The sequence below is a fragment of the Oncorhynchus clarkii genome, chromosome 24 (assembly GCF_045791955.1).
Source record: "Oncorhynchus clarkii lewisi isolate Uvic-CL-2024 chromosome 24, UVic_Ocla_1.0, whole genome shotgun sequence".
Classification (NCBI taxonomy): Eukaryota; Metazoa; Chordata; class Actinopteri; order Salmoniformes; family Salmonidae; genus Oncorhynchus; species Oncorhynchus clarkii.
The window spans coordinates 35,769,668-35,791,524 of record NC_092170.1 but is presented as its reverse complement, the minus strand read 5'-3'; the positions used below and the strand labels follow the sequence as shown (position 1 = coordinate 35,791,524).

The 21,857-nt window shown below is 44.1% G+C and overlaps 2 protein-coding genes across 2 annotated transcripts in view; one reads left to right on the top strand and one right to left on the bottom strand.

Moving 5' to 3' along the window:
- Nucleotides 1–331: 331 nt before the first annotated feature.
- Nucleotides 332–13,790, top strand: LOC139382723 (RELT TNF receptor). Its single transcript, XM_071126828.1, has 10 exons — nucleotides 332–387; nucleotides 493–585; nucleotides 4,457–4,641; nucleotides 5,378–5,427; nucleotides 5,574–5,861; nucleotides 8,852–8,932; nucleotides 9,581–9,659; nucleotides 11,772–12,128; nucleotides 12,697–12,856; nucleotides 13,464–13,790. The coding sequence occupies exons 1-10, from the start codon at nucleotides 346–348 to the stop codon at nucleotides 13,473–13,475; spliced, it is 1,347 nt and encodes a 448-aa protein (XP_070982929.1). The 5' UTR covers nucleotides 332–345; the 3' UTR covers nucleotides 13,476–13,790.
- A 6,932-nt stretch (nucleotides 13,791–20,722) lies between these two features.
- LOC139383030 (P2Y purinoceptor 2-like) overlaps nucleotides 20,723–21,857 on the bottom strand; it is a 2,625-nt gene continuing 1,490 nt past the window's right edge. Inside the window, exon 2 of the mRNA XM_071127323.1 lies at nucleotides 20,723–21,148. Within this exon, the coding sequence (XP_070983424.1) occupies nucleotides 20,921–21,148 (228 nt within the window). The 3' untranslated portion in view covers nucleotides 20,723–20,920. The remainder of the gene's footprint in view (nucleotides 21,149–21,857) is intronic.

The following is a 21,857-nucleotide window of genomic DNA, read 5'->3' as shown; positions in this document are numbered from 1 at the left end:
GTCCCATGATCCTCTCTGTTCTACCTGGCTGCCTGTAGCTCACCTGTTGTCCCATGATCCTCTCTGTTCTTCCTGGCTGCCTGTAGCTCACCAGTTGTCCCATGATCCTCTCTGTTCTACTTGGCTGCCTGTAGCTCACCTGTTGTCCCATGATCCTCTCTGTTCTACTTGGCTGCCTGTAGCTCACCCGTTGTCCCATGATCCTCTCTGTTCTACCTGGCTGCTTGTAGCTCACCAGTTGTCCCATTATCCTCTCTGTTCTACCTGGCTGCCTGTAGCTCACCAGTTGTCCCATAATCCTCTCTGTTCTAGGTCATATGTTCAGAGAAGAATACCTGGAAGAAGATGAGGAACCACCTTTGCTGCTCAGCTCTTGTCCTTCTCACGGTACGTTTCTTTGTGTGTGTGTTTGTGTTTGTGTGTGTGTGTGTATGTGAGAGAGACGTGTGTGTGTCTCATTATTTGTGTCACTGATCTGAGTGTGTATTCCAGGTGTTTTGCTCTGGAGGGACTGTAGCCGTGCAGTGTCCCTGGGGGGAGGGGTGTGTGTGTCTCCGGTGCCCCAGTGGCCAGGAGCCAATCAAGGTAGGACAGAAGATCCCAAACTCACCTCTCATTACCCTGTCATCCTAACTCACCTCTCATTACCCAGTCATCCTAACTCACCTCTCATATCCCTGTCATCCTAACTCACCTCTCATTACCCTGTCATCCTAACTCACCTCTCATTACCCTGTCATCCTAACTCACCTATCATTACCCTGTCATCCTAACTCACCTCTCATTACCCTGTCATCCTAACTCACCTCTCATTACCCTGTCATCCTAACTCACCTCTCATTACCCTGTCATCCTAACTCACCTCTCATTACCCTGTCATCCTAACTCACCTCTCATTACCCTGTCATCCTAACTCACCTATCGTTACCCTGTCATCCTAACTCACCTATCATTACCCTGTCATCCTAACTCACCTATCATTACCCTGTCATCCTAACTCACCTCTCATTACCCTGTCATCCTAACTCACCTCTCATTACCCTGTCATCCTAACTCACCTATCATTACCCTGTCATCCTAACTCACCTATCGTTACCCTGTCATCCTAACTCACCTATCATTACCCTGTCATCCTAACTCACCTCTCATTACCCTGTCATCCTAACTCACCTCTCATTACCCTGTCATCCTAACTCACCTATCATTACCCTGTCATCCTAACTCACCTATCGTTACCCTGTCATCCTAACTCACCTCTCATTACCCTCTCATCCTAACTCACCTATCGTTACCCTGTCATCCTAATTCACCTATCGTTACCCTGTCATCCTAACTCACCTATCATTACCCTGTCATCCTAACTCACCTATCATTACCCTGTCATCCTAACTCACCTATCGTTACCGGTAATTAAAAAGTAAAAACCGTAAAGTTGTCAGGTAGCAAAGTAAGGTTGGCAACAAAACGCACAGCAACACGTAAACAAGTCTGCAAGTTGTGACCGGAAAATCATTACCCTGTCATCCTAACTCCCTAACCTAACTCACCTCTCATTACCCTGTCATTCTAACTCACCTCTCATTACCCTGTCATTCTAACTCACCTCTCATTACCCTGTCATTCTAACTCACCTCTCATTACCCTGTCATCCTAACTCCCTAAACTAACTCACCTCTCATTACCCTGTCATTCTAACTCACCTCTCATTACCCTGTCATTCTAACTCACCTCTCATTACCCTGTCATTCTAACTCCCTAACCTAACTCACCTCTCATTACCCTGTCATTCTAACTCCCTAACCTAACTCACCTCTCATTACCCTGTCATTCTAACTCACCTCTCATTACCCTGTCATTCTAACTCACCTCTCATTACCCTGTCATTCTAACTCACCTCTCATTACCCTGTCATTCTAACTCCCTAACCTAACTCACCTCTCATTACCCTGGCATTCTAACTCCCTAACCTAACTCGCCTCTCATTACCCTGTCATCCTAACTCACCTCTCATTACCCTGTCATCCTAACTCCCTAACCTAACTCACCTCTCTTTACCCTGTCATCCTAACTCACCTCTCATTACCCTGTCATCCTAACTCACCTCTCATTACCCTGTCGTCCTAACTCCTGAACCACCATCGATCCCTCTCTACAACTACATCACCAGCATCGATCCTTCTGTCAACAGAGGCCACATCTGCCTCTCCCCCCTTTCTGTTACCTCTCTCCTCTTTCTGTTACCTTTCTCCTCTTTCTGTAACCTCTCTCCTCTTTCTCCTTTCTCCTCTTTCTGTTACCTTTCTCCTCTTTCTGTAACCTCTCTCCTCTTTCTCCTTTCTCCTCTTTCTGTTACCTCTCTCCTCTTTCCTCTCTCCTCTATGTTACCTCTCTCCTCTTTCTGTAACCTCTCTCCTCTTTCTCCTCTCTCCTCTTTCTGTTACCTCTCTCCTCTTTCTGTTACCTCTCCTCTTTCTGTTACCTCTCCTCTTTCTGTTACCTCCCTTAGGAAGCAACACTGATTGACAATACATTTCACATGCTGTTGTGCAAATGGAATAGACAACAGGTGGAAATTATAGGCAATTAGCAAGACACCCCCAATAAAGGAGTGGTTCTGCAGGTGGTGACTACAGACCACTTCTCAGTTCCTATGCTTCCTGGCTGATGTTTTGGTCACTTTTGAATGCTGGCGGTGCTTTCACTCTAGTGGTAGCATGAGGCGGAGTCTACAACCCACACAAGTGGCTCAGGTAGTGCAGCTCATCCAGGATGGGATATCAATGCGAGCTGTGGCAAGAAGGTTTGCTGTGTCTGTCAGTGTAGTGTACAGAGCATGGAGGCGCTACCAGGAGACAGGCCAGTACATCAGGAGACATGGAGGAGGCCGTAGGAGGGCAACAACCCAGCAGCAGGACCGCTACCTCCGCCTTTGTGCAAGGAGGAGCAGGAGGAGCACTGCCAGAGCCCTGCAAAATGACCTCCAGCAGGCCACAAATGTGCATGTGTCTGGTCAAACGGTCAGAAACAGACTTCATGAGGGTGGTATGAGGGCCCGACGTCCACAGGTGGGGGTTGTGCTTACAGCCCAACACCGTGCAGGACGTTTGGCATTTGCCAGAGAACACCAAGATTGGCAAATTCGCCACTGGCGTCCTGTGCTCTTCACAGATGAAAGCAGGTTCACACTGAGCGCATGTGACAGACGTGACAGTCTGGAGACGCCGTGGAGAACGTTCTGCTGCCTGCAACATCCTCCAGCATGACCGGTTTGGCGGTGGGTCAGTCATGGTTTGGGGTGGCATTTCTTTGGGGGGCCGCACAGCCCTCCATGTGCTCGCCAGGTAGCCTGACTGCCGTTAGGTACCGAGATGAGATCCTCAGACCCCTTGTGAGACCATATGCTGGTGCTGTTGGCCCTGGGTTCCTCCTAATTCAAGACAATGCTAGACCTCAAGTGGCTGGAGTGTGTCAGCAGTTCCTGCAAGAGGAAGGCATTGATGCTATGGACTGGCCCGCCCGTTCACCAGACCTGAATCCAATTGAGCACATCTGGGACATCATGTCTCGCTCCATCCACCAACGCCACGTTGCACCACAGATTGTCCGGGAGTTGGCGGATGCTTTAGTCCAGGTATGGGAGGAGATCCCTCAGGAGACCATCCGCCACCTCATCAGGAGCATGCCCAGGCGTTGTAGGGAGGTCATACAGGCACGTGGAGGCCACACACACTACTGAGCCTCATTTTGACTTGTTTTAAAGACATTACATCAAAGTTGGATCAGCCTGTAGTGTGGTTTTCCACTTTAATTTTGAGTGTGACTCCAAATCCAGACCTCCATGGGTTGATACATTTGATTTCCATTGATCATTTTTGTGTGATTTTGTTGTCAGCACATTCAACTATGTAAAGAAAAAAGTATTTAATAAGAATATTTCATTCATTCAGATCTAGGATGTGTTATTTTAGTGTTCCCTTTATTTTTTTGAGCAGTGTATATATATACAGTATATTTATTTTTTATATATATATATATATATATATATATATATATATATATATATATAAAAATATATATATATATATATATATATTATATATATACAGTATATTTATATATATTTTATATATATACAGTATATTATACATTTATATATATATATACAGTATATTTATATATATATATATATATACAGTATATTTATACATTTATATATATATACAGTATATTTGTATATATATATATATATATATATATATATATATACACAGTATATGTCTCTGCACAATTTCATATGAAACCGAAAAATAGGTAATGTATCTTAGTTCCTGCCCAGAACGGCAGTGTTAGTTATTTTGGAACGTCTTATTGAACACAGAACAACTGTAGTGTATGTGTGTAATTACAGTGGTTCATCTACTCTGTTCTGAGATGTGAAGATGTTTTCTCCTGCCAGGCTTGCGGGCAGGTCAAGGGACCAGGCGAGGTGGTGCAATGTCAGTCTTGTCCAGCGGGCACGTTTTCAGACGGCTATGACTCTGGTCAATGTAGCCCACACTCCTCCTGCGGGGTCCTCAACAAAATGGTTTTGACCTCTGGTACATCACACTCTGATGCTGTCTGCGGAGACTGCCTGTCTGGGTATGTATCCCCATACTACCCTCTCCCTGTTCCTCAATATGAGGAGACAAAACTACCCTCTCCCTGTTCCTCAATATGAGGAGACAAAACTACCCTCTCCCTGTTCCTCAATATGAGGAGACAAAACTACCCTCTCCCTGTTCCTCAATATGAGGAGACAAAACTACCCTCTCCCTGTGTATCTCAATATGAGGACACCATAACTACCCTCTTCTCCCTGTTCCTCAATATGAGGACATCAAAACTACCCTCTCCCTGTTCCTCAATATGAGGACACCATAACTACCCTCTCCCTGTGTATCTCAATATGAGGACACCAAAACTACCCTCTCCCTGTTCCTCAATATGAGGACATCAAAACTACCCTCTCCCTGTTCCTCAATATGAGGACATCAAAACTACCCTCTCCCTGTGTATCTCACTATGTACCAAACAAGGGCAACAACCATGTTTTTTCTTCCTAAAAATGTAATGACTAAAATGTAAATATAACATGGGACCAGGAAATGAATCCACTGCTATGATAACATGGTATTGTTGTGATATTGTTTGGTGCCTCTAGGTTCCACCCCACTGCTATGATAACATGGTATTGTTGTGATATTGTTTGGTGCCTCTAGGTTCCACCCCACTGCTATGATAACATGGTATTGTTGTGATATTGTTTGGTGCCTCTAGGTTCCACCCCACTGCTATGATAACATGGTATTGTTGTGATATTGTTTGGTGCCTCTAGGTTCCACCCCACTGCTGGGAGGACAGCCTCCACCCTGGTCTGTGTGAGAGGTGAGCATGGACAGAAACAATATCACACCAACAAATAGTTATCTACTGTGATTATGTTTCCACTGGTGGAATAATGGTTTTAACAGGGTCATATTCTCTATCCCCCCTCATGTCTCTGTTTCTCTCTGTCCTTCCCAAAACCCTAGCTCCCCCTTATCTCTCCCCAGCCCCCCCTGCCCAGTCTACCCACGTGCGCGCGGTGCGTACGGTAGGTAAGGGTTTGGCGGGAAGTGGCGGCCTGTCGGTGAACGGTACGGCAGTACGGAGCCCGGAGGAGAAGAGTACAGAGTATGCCGTGTTCGTCCTGGTGCCAATCTTCTGTGTGATGGGACTCCTGGGGATCCTCATCTGTAATATCCTCAAGAAGAAAGGATACCACTGTACTGCCGAGAAGGAGGGAGGAGACGAGGAGAATGCCACACCACAGAAAGAGGGTGAGAGAGAAAGAGAGACAGAGAGTTAGGGAGAGAGAAACATGAGAGAGTTTAATATAACAAACCTTTGGTTTTCAGATGTAAGAATGTTTTTTTATACCTCCTCACCTTAAGTTATATTGACATGTCTTGGCCTTTCACCTTTCACCTTCCTAAATCCATCCTGAATCCACATGTCTAGTAGGATCAAGATAATCCTGAAAAACTGTCCTAATCACTACATTTGAGTTAAAAGAAAACACAAAATCGACATTCAAGCCTGATTGGATTACCAAATCCTTATCCCTATCCGGAGAATCACAATCAAATGTTACAGTTTTGAAAAACCCCCGATTCTAGCATTTAATCCTATCCGATTGCTGAAATCTTCTCAGTTAACATTTGAAATCTGTCCCTGGACAGTAAACCTGAATCCTCAGACTCACTGTTTCAGATCTGACAGATTTACACGTAAAGGGGATACACATGGGCGTCACACGTCCTGTCACACACTGGGAAGCAGGTCTCTACAGAACACAAGGAGGCTCCTGAATAAGCTGATATCTCTCTAAGGGCAGTGATGTAGATCCTCTGATACAGACGATAGCTACATCTCTCACAATCACAGGGCACAAACAAATCCCGTTTTTCTTTCAGTCCTTTTCATAGACAGTAGTCATGTTAGACTATAAGCCATGTAACGAGGGTGTGGTGGGGGGAACTAATAACTCTGACGCAAAGGGAACAGTACACATTCTAATCCCCTTAAGATCAGATGGAATTCCATAACACACGCACGCGCGCGCACGCACGCACGCACACACACACACACACACACACTCCCAATCCCTATCTGGTTGGCATTGCCTTTGTATCTCTTGCTCTGCTTTGATGCATGATGATCACAGTGAGGAGAGAGTGTATCTTTATTTGTGTGTGTGTGTGTGTGTGTGTGTGTGTGTGTGTGTGTGTGTGTGTGTGTGTGTGTGTGTGTGTGTGTGTGTGTGTGTGTGTGTGTGTGTGTGTGTGTGTGTTTGTGCCACCAGCTGTGTTTGATGACACAGCTGTCTCTACAATAGGCCTGGCCTTACAGCGTCGCCTCCGTTGGCAACTGTTTATGTTTCCTGTTGCTGTGTCCATGCTTACCTCCGCTACACTGTCACACCAGGGCTGGACTTGTTTATCTTGTTTTCTCCCTCTTCCTGTCTGATGTTGCTAGTGTCTCAGTCTCCATCCCCTTGTGAAACCGTAGCTGCCCTGTAGCATGGAGAAACTCCCTCTCGCCCTCCCCTCCTGCTTCTCTCCCTCTCTACGAGGAACAAGACACTATCAGTCTATCTCTCCTATCCCAGATCAATTATTCAATAATGTCTCCTCTCCTTTTCTTTCCTCTCCCGTCTCTCTCTCTCTCTCATTCCTTCTCTGTCTCTCTCGCTCTCTTTTCTTCTCTCTGATTCTCTCTCTCGCTCTCTCTCTCTCCCTCCTCTCTCTCCCTCTATCTCTCTCTCTCTCTCCCTCCTCTCTCTCCCTCCTCTCTCTCCCTCTCCTTCTCTCTCTATCTCTCTCTCCCTCTATTTCTCTCTCCCTCTATCTCTCTCTCCCTCTTTCTCTTCCTCTTGTCTCTCTCTCTCTCTTTCCTTCTGTCTCTCTCTCTCTGTCTCTCTGTCTCTCTCTCTCTCTCTCTTTCCTTCTCTCTCTCTGTCCTTCTCTTTCTCTGTCTCTCCCTCTCCTTCTCTCTCTCTCTTACACCAGCACTTTACTCATTTGTGTGTGTGTGTGTGTGTGTGTGTGTGTGTGTGTGTGTGTGTGTGTGTGTGTGTGTGTGTGTGTGTGTGTGTGTGTGTGTGTGTGTGTGTGTGTGTGTGTGTGTGTGTGTGTGTGTGTGTGTGTGTGTGTGAGACACCATTTCGTCTGTCAGTTCTCTTTTAACCTCCACTGACACAGTGAACACTCATTTGAGAGCACGGGGTTGTATAAGCTATACATACATATACAGAATACATATATGTGGATTGCATTTGTAGATCTATGGCTTTGGGTAAACTATTGAGAAGTAGTTAGTTCATGTTAGTCTGCGCTAACACTCCCTGCGTCACAAAGATAGGCTGACTCAGGCTGCTGCAGAAATACCATTGTTCACGGTGGAGAGGAAGCTATTGTTGTGGAACGAAGACAGACAGACAGACAGACAGACAGACAGAGTGCTGAATGGAGCATGCAGCTGAGTTAGCTATTCTAGTGCCTCCATCTGTTCGCTTCTTGCATCTATTCTGTTGGTTGCTCTCATACAAGGACCGTCAGCCTTATGAGAGAGAAAGGAGGGCAGATAGAGAATAGGAGAATAAAACGTATTTAGTTATAGGGAGCAAGAGAGAAATGTGGAATGAAATAGACAGAGACAGAGACAGAGACAGAGACAGAGAGACAGAGACAGACAGAGAAAGAGAGAGATAGAAAGAGAGACAGAGAGAGCGAGAGAGACAGAGACAGAGAGAGAGAGACAGACAGAGAAAGAGAGAGATAGAAAGAGAGACAGAGAGAGCGAGAGAGAGACAGAGAGACGGAGACAGAGACAGAGAGACAGAGACAGACAGAGAGAGCGAGAGAGAGACAGAGAGAGACAGAGAGAGAATAGTTGAGAACTAGGGAGATTTAGCAAGCTTAATCAGCTCTGTTGGTGTACACAGTCCCGAAGTTGTCTGACATACCATCCCACTGACGTCTCTATTCAGTCACTCAAACACACATTCACACGGGGAAAGTCTCTCATTTCCAGAGCTTTTTCTTTATTGAGTTGAAAAGTCATTTTGGTTCAATTCCCTGTGGAATTGTTTATTATCTGTAAGATGAATCCCAGTGTCGTCCCTATTTAGTTCTCTGGTAGCCTACTTTCACATGACCTGTCATTATCTCTGGGTAGTCAACTACTAACAGTAATGTTGAATGTTTCTCTCCCTATATTTACCCCCCCCTCTCTCTCTCCCTCTCTTTCTCCCCCTCTCTCGCTGTAGGTAACGGTTGTCCCTACATCGTAGATGACCCTAATGAAGACACCATCAGTGTTCTGGTACGCCTCATCACAGAGAAGAAAGGTACCAGTCCCTTTATGATGATGTCAATGCTTCTTCTGATTTCATAGGCCTGATCCTAGTGCAGCCCCTAGCCCTTTACCAGTTGTGTGTTTGGAGAACCGAAGCAAAACAACAACGCTGTAAGCTCTTCTATGCCCACTACAAGGCCCAGGTTAAGCCACGTTACCTCCTCCTATACAGTCTCTTCAGATCTGCAAACACAGAAATACGGCTCTGCTAAGTGAAACCACTAACTGCCTCAATATCAAATAGCAGCCTATTCATTTCCCTGCTGTGGGACTCTAACACTATTGATCTAACACTATTGATCTAACACTATTGATCTAACACTATTGATCTAACACTAATGATCTAACACTATTGATCTAACACTATTGATCGATTGAGTTACTGTGGTGAGTGCTGTCATCACAATTTCCCTAAGGAATCCCCACGTGTGTGTGTGTGTGTGTGTGTGTGTGTGTGTGTGTGTGTGTGTGTGTGTGTGTGTGTGTGTGTGTGTGTGTGTGTGTGTGTGTGTGTGTGTGTGTGTGTGTGTGTGTGTGTGTGTGTGTGTGTGTGTGTGTGTGTGTGTGTGTGTGTGTGTGTGTGTAATCACTAATGCAGCTGTTCTCTGTAGTATTTGCTGAAGCGCTGTATGTGTTGTAGAGAATGCTGTTGCCCTGGAGGAGCTGCTATTGGAGTACGAGAGTAAACAGATGGACATCAGCAAAGCCTCCGCAATCAAGTGAGAACCCTGCCTAGACAATACATACCTTAGTGTTCTGGGTCAGAGCAATGACCCTGCCTAGACAATACATACCTTAGTGTTCTGGGTCAGAGCAATGACCCTGCCTAGACAATACATACCTTAGTGTTCTGGGTCAGAGCAATGACCCTGCCTAGACAATACATACCTTAGTGTTCTGGGTCAGAGCAATGACCCTGCCTAGACAATACATACCTTAGTGTTCTGGGTCAGAGCAATGACCCTGCCTAGACAATACATACCTTAGTGTTCTGGGTCAGAGCAATGACCCTGCCTAGACAATACATACCTTAGTGTTCTGGGTCAGACAATGACCCTGCCTAGACAATACATACCTTAGTGTTCTGGGTCAGAGCAATGACCCTGCCTAGACAATACATACCTTAGTGTTCTGGGTCAGAGCAATGACCCTGATAGACAATACATACCTTAGTGTTCTGGGTCAGACAATGACCCTGCCTAGACAATACATACCTTAGTGTTCTGGGTCAGACAATGACCCTGCCTAGACAATACATACCTTAGTGTTCTGGGTCAGAGCAATGACCCTGCCTAGACAATACATACCTTAAACAGTGTTCTGCTCAGTTGTACTGCTGAAGGGTAAGAGAAATGACTGTATATATGAATGGACAAAAGCCATTTTTTTTTTTATTTGAGAGTCTGAAGTTTCTTATAGAGCTCCTGGTCAGTAATAGTTTAGTTTCTTATAGAGCTCCTGGTCAGTAATAGTTTAGTTTCTTATAGAGCTCCTGGTCAGTAATAGTTTAGTTTCTTATAGAGCTCCTGGTCAGTAATAGTTTAGTTTCTTATAGAGCTCCTGGTCAGTAATAGTTTAGTTTCTTTTAGAGCTCCTGGTCAGTAATAGTTTAGTTTCTTATAGAGCTCCTGGTCAGTAATAGTTTAGTTTCTTATAGAGCTCCTGGTCAGTAATAGTTTAGTGTCTTATAGAGCTCCTGGTCAGTAATAGTTTAGTTTCTTATAGAGCTCCTGGTCAGTAATAGTTTAGTTTCTTATAGAGCTCCTGGTCAGTAATAGTTTAGTGTCTTATAGAGCTCCTGGTCAGTAATAGTTTAGTTTCTTATAGAGCTCCTGGTCAGTAATAGTTTAGTTTCTTATAGAGCTCCTGGTCAGTAATAGTTTAGTTTCTTATAGAGCTCCTGGTCAGTAATAGTTTAGTTTCTTATAGAGCTCCTGGTCAGTAATAGTTTAGTTTCTTATAGAGCTCCTGGTCAGTAATAGTTTAGTTTCTTATAGAGCTCCTGGTCAGTAATAGTTTAGTTTCTAATAGAGCTCCTGGTCAGTAATAGTTTAGTGTCTTATAGAGCTCCTGGTCAGTAATAGTTTAGTTTCTTATAGAGCTCCTGGTCAGTAATAGTTTAGTTTCTTATAGAGCTCCTGGTCAGTAATAGTTTAGTTTCTTATAGAGCTCCTGGTCAGTAATAGTTTAGTTTCTTATAGAGCTCCTGGTCAGTAATAGTTTAGTTTCTTATAGAGCTCCTGGTCAGTAATAGTTTAGTGTCTTATAGAGCTCCTGGTCAGTAATAGTTTAGTTTCTTATAGAGCTCCTGGTCAGTAATAGTTTAGTTTCTTATAGAGCTCCTGGTCAGTAATAGTTTAGTTTCTTATAGAGCTCCTGGTCAGTAATAGTTTAGTGTCTTATAGAGCTCCTGGTCAGTAATAGTTTAGTTTCTTATAGAGCTCCTGGTCAGTAATAGTTTAGTTTCTTATAGAGCTCCTGGTCAGTAATAGTTTAGTTTCTTATAGAGCTCCTGGTCAGTAATAGTTTAGTTTCTTATAGAGCTCCTGGTCAGTAATAGTTTAGTTTCTTATAGAGCTCCTGGTCAGTAACTGGGGAGTCCAGTGGATGTTTTGTCCTTTATAGCTTTTTCTAATCCATTCAACTCCTCATGAATTTGGCGTTGTTCTGCGTTGTTCTGCGTTGTTCTGCGTTGTTCTGCGTTTGTGTCAATTTGAACGGTGTTGTAGAGAGTTTTAAAATGGGTTGTCTATATGTCACCATTTTCTATCGCTAATTCCTCTTGTTTCTCTCTTTCTCTTTATCCCTCCCATTCTCCCCCCCTGCTCCAGGTTTCCGGTGCTGTCTCCTCTGACTCAGTTCCTCTCCCTGCCCAGACTGTGTCCTCACCAGTCTCACCTCCACACCATCTCTGGTCTGTCTGGCCTGTCTGGCCCCCGACACGGCTACTGCTGCTCCCGCTGTGCCCAGAAGAAATGGCCCCCCATCCTCCTCGGCCCCCTCAAACCCCCACAGTCCCTCCTGTTACCCCCTCTGGACCTCCAGTCCCTCCAGAAGACCCCTCTCCTGCCCCCCGTGGACACACACCACTCCCCCCCTAAGATCTCCCAGACCCCCAGCCCTGGGTCTGAGTCACTCCCTGAGGGGGAGTGGAGTGTGCCTGGGGAGGTGACCCGGTCTGTTGGGAGGTGAGGATGGAAACACACACACACACTTACACACACACACACACACTTACACACACACACACACACACACACACACACACACACATTCTATACACACACACACTTACACACACACACACACACACACACACATTCTATACACACACACTTACACACACACACACACTTACACACACACACACACACATTCTATACACACACACTTACACACACACACACACATACGTACACACACACACACACTTACACACACACACACACATTCTATACACACACACTTACACACACACACACACTTACACACACACACACACACATTCTATACACACACACTTACACACACACACACACATACGTACACACACACACACACTTACACACACACACACACATTCTATACACACACACTTACACACACACACACACATACGTACACACACACACACACTTACACACACACACACACATTCTATACACACACACTTACACACACACACACACTTACACACACACACACACACATACGTACACACATGCACCGTGGGCCAATCTTCTGTTTGATTGACAGGTTTCAGGTGGCTCAGATTCAGGAGCAGAGGCCTGGTTCCATGGGGATGACGTTCCGACCAGAGTCTAGTGACTCAGACTCAGTGGAAGACGCATCTCTGCTGGTGGAGAACAAGTCATCCTCGTCTTCTTCCTCATCAGCTGCCAGGGGTACACAGGAGGTGCCGGTCACTTCCTTTTCCCTTGCTGATTCTCCCTCTTGTCGTTCCTCTCATTGTATTTTCACCACCTCTTCTTCTTCTCTCCAGTCCTCTGAACATTCTGATTCTTGGAGTGTCGTTGACTTCTCCCAGGAGTCTCTGGAAAGCACACACACACACACACACACACACACACACACAGGAAGGCATATTCTTCTAGTGACTGCTGAATTATGGAATAGTAACACGCTGCCTATCATTGTGGTGTCGGGGGAAGAACTCCCTCCACCACACACACCCTCCCTAGTTAGTCATCAGTGACAAAAACACATGCGTCTAGCTCAGCACATTTAAACGTGAGACGTACATAAATCACGGTTCATTCATGGTTTGTCAATGCTGACAGTTAGTGAGGAAGCTACTGACCCCTAGTGGGGATATTGGGAACACACACACACCACCTCTCAAGTCCCATTCCTGTGACAACATCCTGTGAGTCAATGGTCAACCATTCTAACTCTCTCTCTCTCTCTCTCTGTCTCTCTCTCTCCCTCTCCCTCTCTCCCTCTCCCTCTCCCTCTCCCTCTCTCTCTCTCTCTGTCTCTCTCTCTGTCTCTCTCTCTCTCAGGTTAACAGCTAAACATTTGCAGTGGTGAATGCTGGGTAAAAAATAACTCTACCTCGCTGAGCGAAGGATGCGATGGGATTCCAAAACGGTGACCAGAGAGGTTGATTTTCCTCTTTGTTGGGATTTGGGAAGTTAGCCTGGGTGCTTGTTGGGAACTTAGCCTGGATGCCAGACACAGGGAAACACTCATATTTATAACACAATCAACTTGTATTTTATCCTATTGTTGAGCAATAATCCTCTGTCTTTAGAGGCAGGGAGGAGAAGAGAGAAGGAACCATTAATTAACCCACGCGTGTGGTTGTGCTTCCATAAGACTCTGGACAGGTTGGAGGACCTTAACACTGTCTGCACTTGATACTGCAATACACACACACACACACACACACACACACACACACACATACACAATAGGTCTACATTCACACACACACACACACACACACACACACACACACAGACACACACACACACACACACAAACACGATATGTCTACATTCACACACACACACACACACACACACACACACACACACACGGTAGGTCTACATTCACACAAACACACACACACACACACACACACACACACACACAATAACAAGTATTATAGAAAACAACTCACATGTTTTGTCTAGATTAAACTTTGAATAATTCTTATAACAGATTTAGCTATTTAAACGATTTAGCTCGTCTTGTGTTTGAAACGCTGATTAGCGGAAGTTTTAGGTCTTCTTGATCATGTTGAATGTAGTCTTATCTAGCAAATACTTGGGGGTTGAGCTCCAACATTGAGAGAGAGACATAATGATATGCAAGCAGCATGAACTACATGTTGTACTCGTCAGCTCTTATAGATGGCATTTAAAGTGGAACTGACAGCATTTTAGCAACATGAAATCTAATTCAAATCAGTTCATATACACCACCAGGAAGAATGTGACGCTTTAAAAAAAAAAAAAAAAATCTATCAAGCGAACGCATAGATATGATCATTTTCATGTTTTCATAAATTCTTAAAATGTTTGGTAGTTACATACAGTAAGGCATTTGTAAAAAAAAATTGTATAGCAATATAGAGAGTTGAAAACGGTTTGGACAATTCATAGACACTGCAGTAAATAAAACCCTAATAAAAACACCTGTCTCATCCAGGACCGGCGTCTACGCAGACCGGTGCACCAGTAGGACTTTATGCAAACAAGCCATTTGCCACACAGACCTGCCATCATTCACTTTGACCTGGACTGTGTGTTTACAGGAAGTTACAACAGAGCGACTTTAGATCGATAGAACAAAAAGCCACAAAATACACCTGAATGGATTTCTACAAATATGTCAATACCACAGGAGTCCTCTTACATTTGGGAACTTTACAGTCCTAATGATCGAACAACCATAAAACGGCAGGCTCTTTTTCCCTATATGCACATCAACAACAAGATCAATAGCTAATGCTAGCCAGTGCAAGGTCAGCTACAATCTAACGAAGGAATATTAGATAACCCCTCTCAAGCTTTTTCAGCTAGTTGACCGTCAAAATTGCACTGAGAAACGATGGGGAATAGTAAGTAGCCAGTGCATTCTTGTCCCAACCAAGCACCCAAGCTAACTGGCTAAAGTGGGCTAGCTAGCTACTTCCAGAGACAAATGAGAGAACGCCTTACTCTGACCATTTTTACTCGCCCTAGCAGAGCTGGTTGCTAGGCTGTTTACATGATATCTGGAGCGTTCGTAACTAAGTATTACTTTTTTTGCCCATGTTTACTGACACTGCATATATTCAGCCGGTGTTGTGCGTTCATAAATGAATCAGTTATTCTGTGCTCTGGCACACTCAGACAAGAGGGCTCTGAAATCAGAGGAGATAGCCAGAGTGAATTAGCGAACGAAAGAGATATGCTAACTGGATAATACGTCGCTCAAGTTCAGGATAGCTAGCTAGCAAAGCGATTCACATTCTTGCTAGCTAACTAAATGACACCTCCATCTCTAGCTGTGTAGCCACCGAAAACAGTATGAGGGGCAAACGTCACTCTTTCTCACCCGCTCCTCCAATGACATGACATCCTCCTAGCAGCTAGCTAGCGTTAGGCTCTGTGTTTTTAGCTTGCTACATCAATAGATACGCTAGCCTATTAGCCACGTTATGACTGACTTGTGATCATTGCCGTTGCTAGTGTGATTGTATTGACATTCCCAGTTAGTTAGTTACAATCATCCGTTTTTGAAACTGAAACAACGCATCCCGAATGGAGGCAGCAAACAATGTACCAAGAAATGCATTAGTGAATTATATTAATTGTGCATTGAAATGCACCTATTCTGCCCACAGTGCCTCAGTGTACGTCATGGAACGCTGAGTAAAATATAACCTATTTTTAAAACCTCTTATCAAGTTGGTTTTGTAGCATAAACTGGGAATTTGATATTTTTGACTGATATTATGATTGCCTGTTTGTTTCATATCTGCAAAGTAGTTAAAACGCTGTCAGTTCCACTTTAGCTTAATTTAGCTTCTGATTAAAGTTGAATGTGTAGTACTGAGCTGTAAATGGCTGTACATATTTACATACGGCTGTGTAAATGGCTGTACATATTTACATATGGCTGTGTAAATGGCTGTATATATTTACATACGGCTGTGTAAATGGCTGTATATATTTACATACGGCTGTGTAAATGGCTGTATATATTTACATACGGCTGTGTAAATGGCTGTATATATTTACATACGGCTGTGTAAATGGCTGTACATATTTACATATGGCTGTGTAAATGGCTGTATACTGTATATGTGCATAGGGCTGTGAATAGACAAGGTGAATTGCCCTCTTAGATGTGTACAGAGGATGGTCGTGACAGGGAAAGGAAAGGGACAGGGTCAGGGACAGAGTCCGGGACAGTGTCAGGGACAGGGTCAGGGACAGAGTCCGGGACAGGGTCAGGGACAGGGTCAGGGACAGAGTCCGGGACAGGGTCAGGGACAGAGTCCGGGACAGGGACAGGGACAGGGTCAGGGACAGAGTCCGGGACAGGGTCAGAGTCAGGGACAGGGTCAGGGACAGTGTCAGGATGTGGGTTTGCCAGTAATTTTCAGTGCCTCTTTTGACACACTTAAATCAGTCCCAGACATTTTGGGTGAGGTTTGCTTTGTCCTGTGACTTCCTCTCTCCTGGCGTGTCACAGATCTAGGATCAGTTGACCCTCCCAGCTACACTGACCATTGATGAGTGGCATCCTACTCCATGTGGCATTTATCTCAAGCCATGACCTCACTTCCTGCCTTGTGACGATTGCCTAGCAACAGACAAAGGCTAAGTTAGTAGAATAATCAACTCGGCTCTTTTGCCCCCACAGATAAAGCACTACAGATACACTATTCAGAGTTTTCATTCAAGTGTTGTTACTTATTGTTACACACACACACCTGCACACACACACACACACACACACATAAACACACACGTTCCTGCTCCTCCAAGGAGAGCATGCAGACAGACCCTATCAGCTCTGGGTCGTCTGGGTAAATGCTGTATTCACAGTCCTCCTAAAGGGAACTAACTACATTACCACAGAAATACAAAATCATGACTGACCATCTCAATCTTATTCCTTCAGCTGCATTTCAAGTGTTTTCTACTTCTGTCTTTTTTTAGTTATTTAAATATATATTTTGGATTAGTGTCTGACGTAGCTGCTTGACCGTGGAAACACAGTTTGGCTTTGCAGTTTACATTTTATAAAGGGTGGATAATAATGACGATTGTGATTCATTTGAACTATTATTTTATATTCTGTATGTTGCTGTTTTTGCAGTTCAGAACCATTGTCTGGATTTGATTATTTTTATGGGTTGAACATGTCCATGTTTTTATCTGGTCTGTTTCATTATGACACGTTATAAACTGAAGTGGTGCAGAAATTAAAATAACTCCTCTTCTCTACGTTGTAGATTGTATTTATTATGATATTACGTTTTTCTGTATGATATTTTTACTCTTGAAATAAAGGAGAGGTTTATTTTGAGTCGTCTGTGTGTGCTTTGTGTTATTGCATGAACGCTCAGCGGTAAACATGTGTGTGTGTGCGTGCGTGTGTGTGTGTGTGTGTGAGAGAGAGTCTGTATGTTTGTTAAATTACAATGACAGGTTGCAAAAAATAAAGTCTGTTGACAAACATGGATGACGTTGACAAACATTGATCAAACATGGATGACGTTGACAAACATGGATTCACTATCAGCACAGTAAATTGACAGGATGTCAAGTGTTAAATACACGGAAAGATGAGACTCTCACAGACACAATGGTTTTCTCCGTTTTGCTCTACGAAAAAGTGTCTTTGGACTCGTCTGAAGTCGGTACATCCCATCTGCCAACTTCTGTCTGTAGCGTCAGAATAGTTTGGGCTACACACCCTGTGTAAAGGTGAGACTCATCGACATGTACAGTACGTATTGGTTGTTTTGCTCTTGGATGCCCACAGGTCTCACAAGACTCATCTGAAGGTCCACCTGGTACCAGTTAAAAAACATATGGAAATACACTACTGGTCAACCTACTCATTCAAGGGTTGTTCTTTTACTATTTTCTACATTGTAGACATCAAAGCTATGAAGACATCAAAACTATGAAAGGACACATATCGAATTATGTAGTAACCAAAGTGTTAAACATATCTAAATATATTTGAGATTTGAGATTCTTTAAATAGCCACCTTTTGCCTTGATAACAGCTTTGCACACTCTTGGCATTTTCTCAACCAGCTTCATGAGGTAGTCACCGGGAATGCATTTCAATTAACAGGTGTGCCTTGTTCAAAGTTAATTTGTGGAATTTCTTTCCTTGTTAAAGTGTTTGAGCCAATCAGTTGTTTTGTGACAAGGTAGTGGGGGTATACAGAAGACAGCCCTATTTGGTAAAAGACCAAGTCCATATTATGGCAAGAACAGCTCAAATAAGCAAAGAGAAACGACAGTCTATCATTACTTTATGACATGGCCAGTCAATAAGGACATATTGATGAACTTTGAAAGTTTCTTCAAGTGCAGTTGCAAAAACCATCAAGCGCTATGATGAAACTGGCTCTCATGAGGACCATCACAGGAAAGGAAGACCCAGAGTTACTGCTGCTGCAGAGGGTAAGTTCATTAGAGTTAACTGCACCTCAGATTGCAGCCCAAATAAATGCTTCAGAGTTCAAATATCAGACAAATCTCAACATCAACTGTTCAGAGGAGACTGCGTGAATCAGGCCTTCATGGTCGAATTGCTGCCATGAAACCACTACTAAAGGACACCAATAAGAAGAAGAGACTTGCTTGGGCCAAGAAACACGAGCAATGGACATTAGACTGGTGGAAATGTCCTTTGGTCTGAGTCCAAAATTGGAGATGTTTGGTTCCAACCGCTGTGTCTTTCTGAGAGGCGGTGTGGGTGAACAGATGATCTCTGCATGTGTGGTTCCCACCGTGAGGCATGGAGGAGGTGTTATGGTGTGGAGGTGCTTTGCTGGTGTCACTGTCTGTGATTTATTTAGAATTCAAGGCTCACCAGCATGGCTACCACAGCATTCTGCAGCACTTCTCCATCCCATCTGGTTTGAGCTTAGTGGGACAATAATTCGTTTTTCAACAGAACAATGACCCAACACACCCCGAGGCTGGGCAAGGGCTATTTGACCAAGGAGAGTGATGGAGTGCTGCATCAGATGACCTGGACTCCACAATCCCCTGACCTCAACCCAATTGAGATGGTTTGGGATGAGTCGGACCGCAGAGTGGAGGAAAAAGCAGCCAGCATGTGCTCAGCATATGTGGGAACTCCTTCAAGGCTGTTGGAAAAGCATTCCAGGTGAAGCTGGTTGAGAGAATGCCAAGTGTGCAAAGCTGTCATCAAGGCAAAGGGTTGCTATTTGAAGAATATCAAATATAAAATATGTTTTTTTGGTTACAACACTTTGTTGGTTACAACATGATTACATATGTGTTATTTCATAGTTTTGATGTCTTCACTATTATTCTACAAAGTAGAAAATAGTAAAAACAAAGAAAAACCCTTGAATGAGTAGGTGTTCTTAAACATTTGACCAGTAGAGTATATGGCGACTAGTGTCAAAAATAAGGGCTTAAATACATGTCCAAAAAAAACACATACAAACACATGTTTCCTGATCTTATATCGTTCAGTTTTGATAGACACTTCAGAACAAACTTCCTGTAGATTTTCTGTACAAATTCTGTTGTAGTGAACCTGGTATTTAAATCATTTGTATTTGTTGATAGTTCAAGGGGTCTTACAATTCAAAATCAAAAAGCTAAATGATCCTTGGTATGACCTCCTTAAAAAAATGCACCCCTCCCCTCCCTCCGGCTTAGACAGGGCTTAGACTCTTACGGGTTAAGCATGAGTTTTTTCTTAGTAATTTGTAGTTGTGCCAGCTAGCAGTGAGCCTGTGTTGCTTCTATAAAGCTCTCTGTCTGGATTATATCCAGCACCATCTGTGAGTCTTTGGTGATGTTAATTCATGACTTTCCAGACACACCCAAGAACCTGCCCAAGTCATGCCTGGAGCTGAATGACTTTCTCTGAATGCTCTTACGAGGAGGTCCTCTTAAGACTGATTTACAGTCTGTGTGTGGTGTATGTAATCCCGAAGAAAGGTTTGTTAGATACACTACAATCAGCGGCCCCTAAATATATATTTACTGTTTATTGTGATTACAGTATCACTAACGTCCCTGACATGTTATAACAGCATCTATTCTCTCTACACCCTCAGCATCAACCAGTGTATTTCTTCCTGCCTTTAGCTTCCTTATCTAAGTCAGATGTCAATCAATGAGTTACTGTATTCCCCTCTCACTTTCAATGAGTTACTGTATTCCCCTCTCACAATCAATGAGTTACTGTATTCCCCTCTCACTTTCAATGAGTTACTGTATTCCCCTCTCACAATTAATGAGTTACTGTATTCCCCTCTCACAATCAATGAGTTACTGTATTCACCTCTCACTTTCAATTAGTTACTGTATTCCCCTCTCACTTTCAATGAGTTACTGTATTCCCCTCTCACTTTCAATGATTTACTGTATTCCCCTCTCACAATCAATGAGTTACTGTATTCCCCTCTCACAATCAATGAGTTACTGTATTTCCCTCTCACAATCAATGAGTTACTGTATTCCCCTCTCACAATCAATGAGTTACTGTATTCCCCTCTCACAATCAATGAGTTACTGTATTCCCCTCTCACTTTCAAGTAAGACATCTGGTATTTCTATTGTATGTTGTAATCTCCCAGTATTTACCAGTCAGGGAAAGAACATTCAATAAAATATCATGACATACATTCTCCTTCAAACAGGCTAATAATATGGGCTAAATAATATTCCGTTTAGAGGAACCAGTCATCCTTCCAGTGTGTTTGTCCAATGGAGTTCACTCGGTTCCATAGCTATTCAGTACATAGATTGACTCTCCTGACAGTCAGAGCTGCTTCGAAAGGGCCGCCATCGCGCTTCCTGGTTTCTTTGGCGATGCTCTGATTTTTGTTGCCGAGGTTACTACGGAAACCTTGCCCAGCCATGAAGTAAAGGACAGGATCCACACAGCTGTTGGCGCTGGCCAGGGGGCGTGTCACCATATAGGCCAGGCTGGACGCCTTCAGCAGCTCACAGCTCACCTGGGGATGAATACAAGAACAAATGATTGAAAGGTAAATGCTGCAGATATCCTCTCGATATGGCAATGACCTTTATATGTCAAGGATAATGACAATATCAACAATCAAAATAGCAGTGGTTGAATTGAGCCTGAGCCAGCTGGAGCCAGCCTCCTGCACCTTGGGTGAAAGGTGAATCTACCTGGAGCCAGCCTCCTGCACCTTGGGTGAAAGGTGAATCTACCTGGAGCCAGCCTCCTGCACCTTGGGTGAAAGGTGAATCTACCTGGAGCCAGCCTCCTGCACCTTGGGTGAAAGGTGAATCTACCTGGAGCCAGCCTCCTGCACCTTGGGTGAAAGGTGAATCTACCTGGAGCCAGCCTCCTGCACCTTGGGTGAAAGGTGAATCTACCTGGAGCCAGCCTGCACCTTGGGTGAAAGGTGAATCTACCTGGAGCCAGCCTCCTGCACCTTGGGTGAAAGGTGAATCTACCTGGAGCCAGCCTCCTGCACCTTGGGTGAAAGGTGAATCTACCTGGAGCCAGCCTGCACCTTGGGTGAAAGGTAAAGCTACCTGGAGCCAGCCTCCTGCACCTTGGGTGAAAGGTGAATCTACCTGGAGCCAGCCTCTTGCACCTTGGGTGAAAGGTGAATCTACATGGAGCCAGCCTCCTGCACCTTGGGTGAAAGGTGAATCTATCTGGAGCCAGCCTCCTGCACCTTGGGTGAA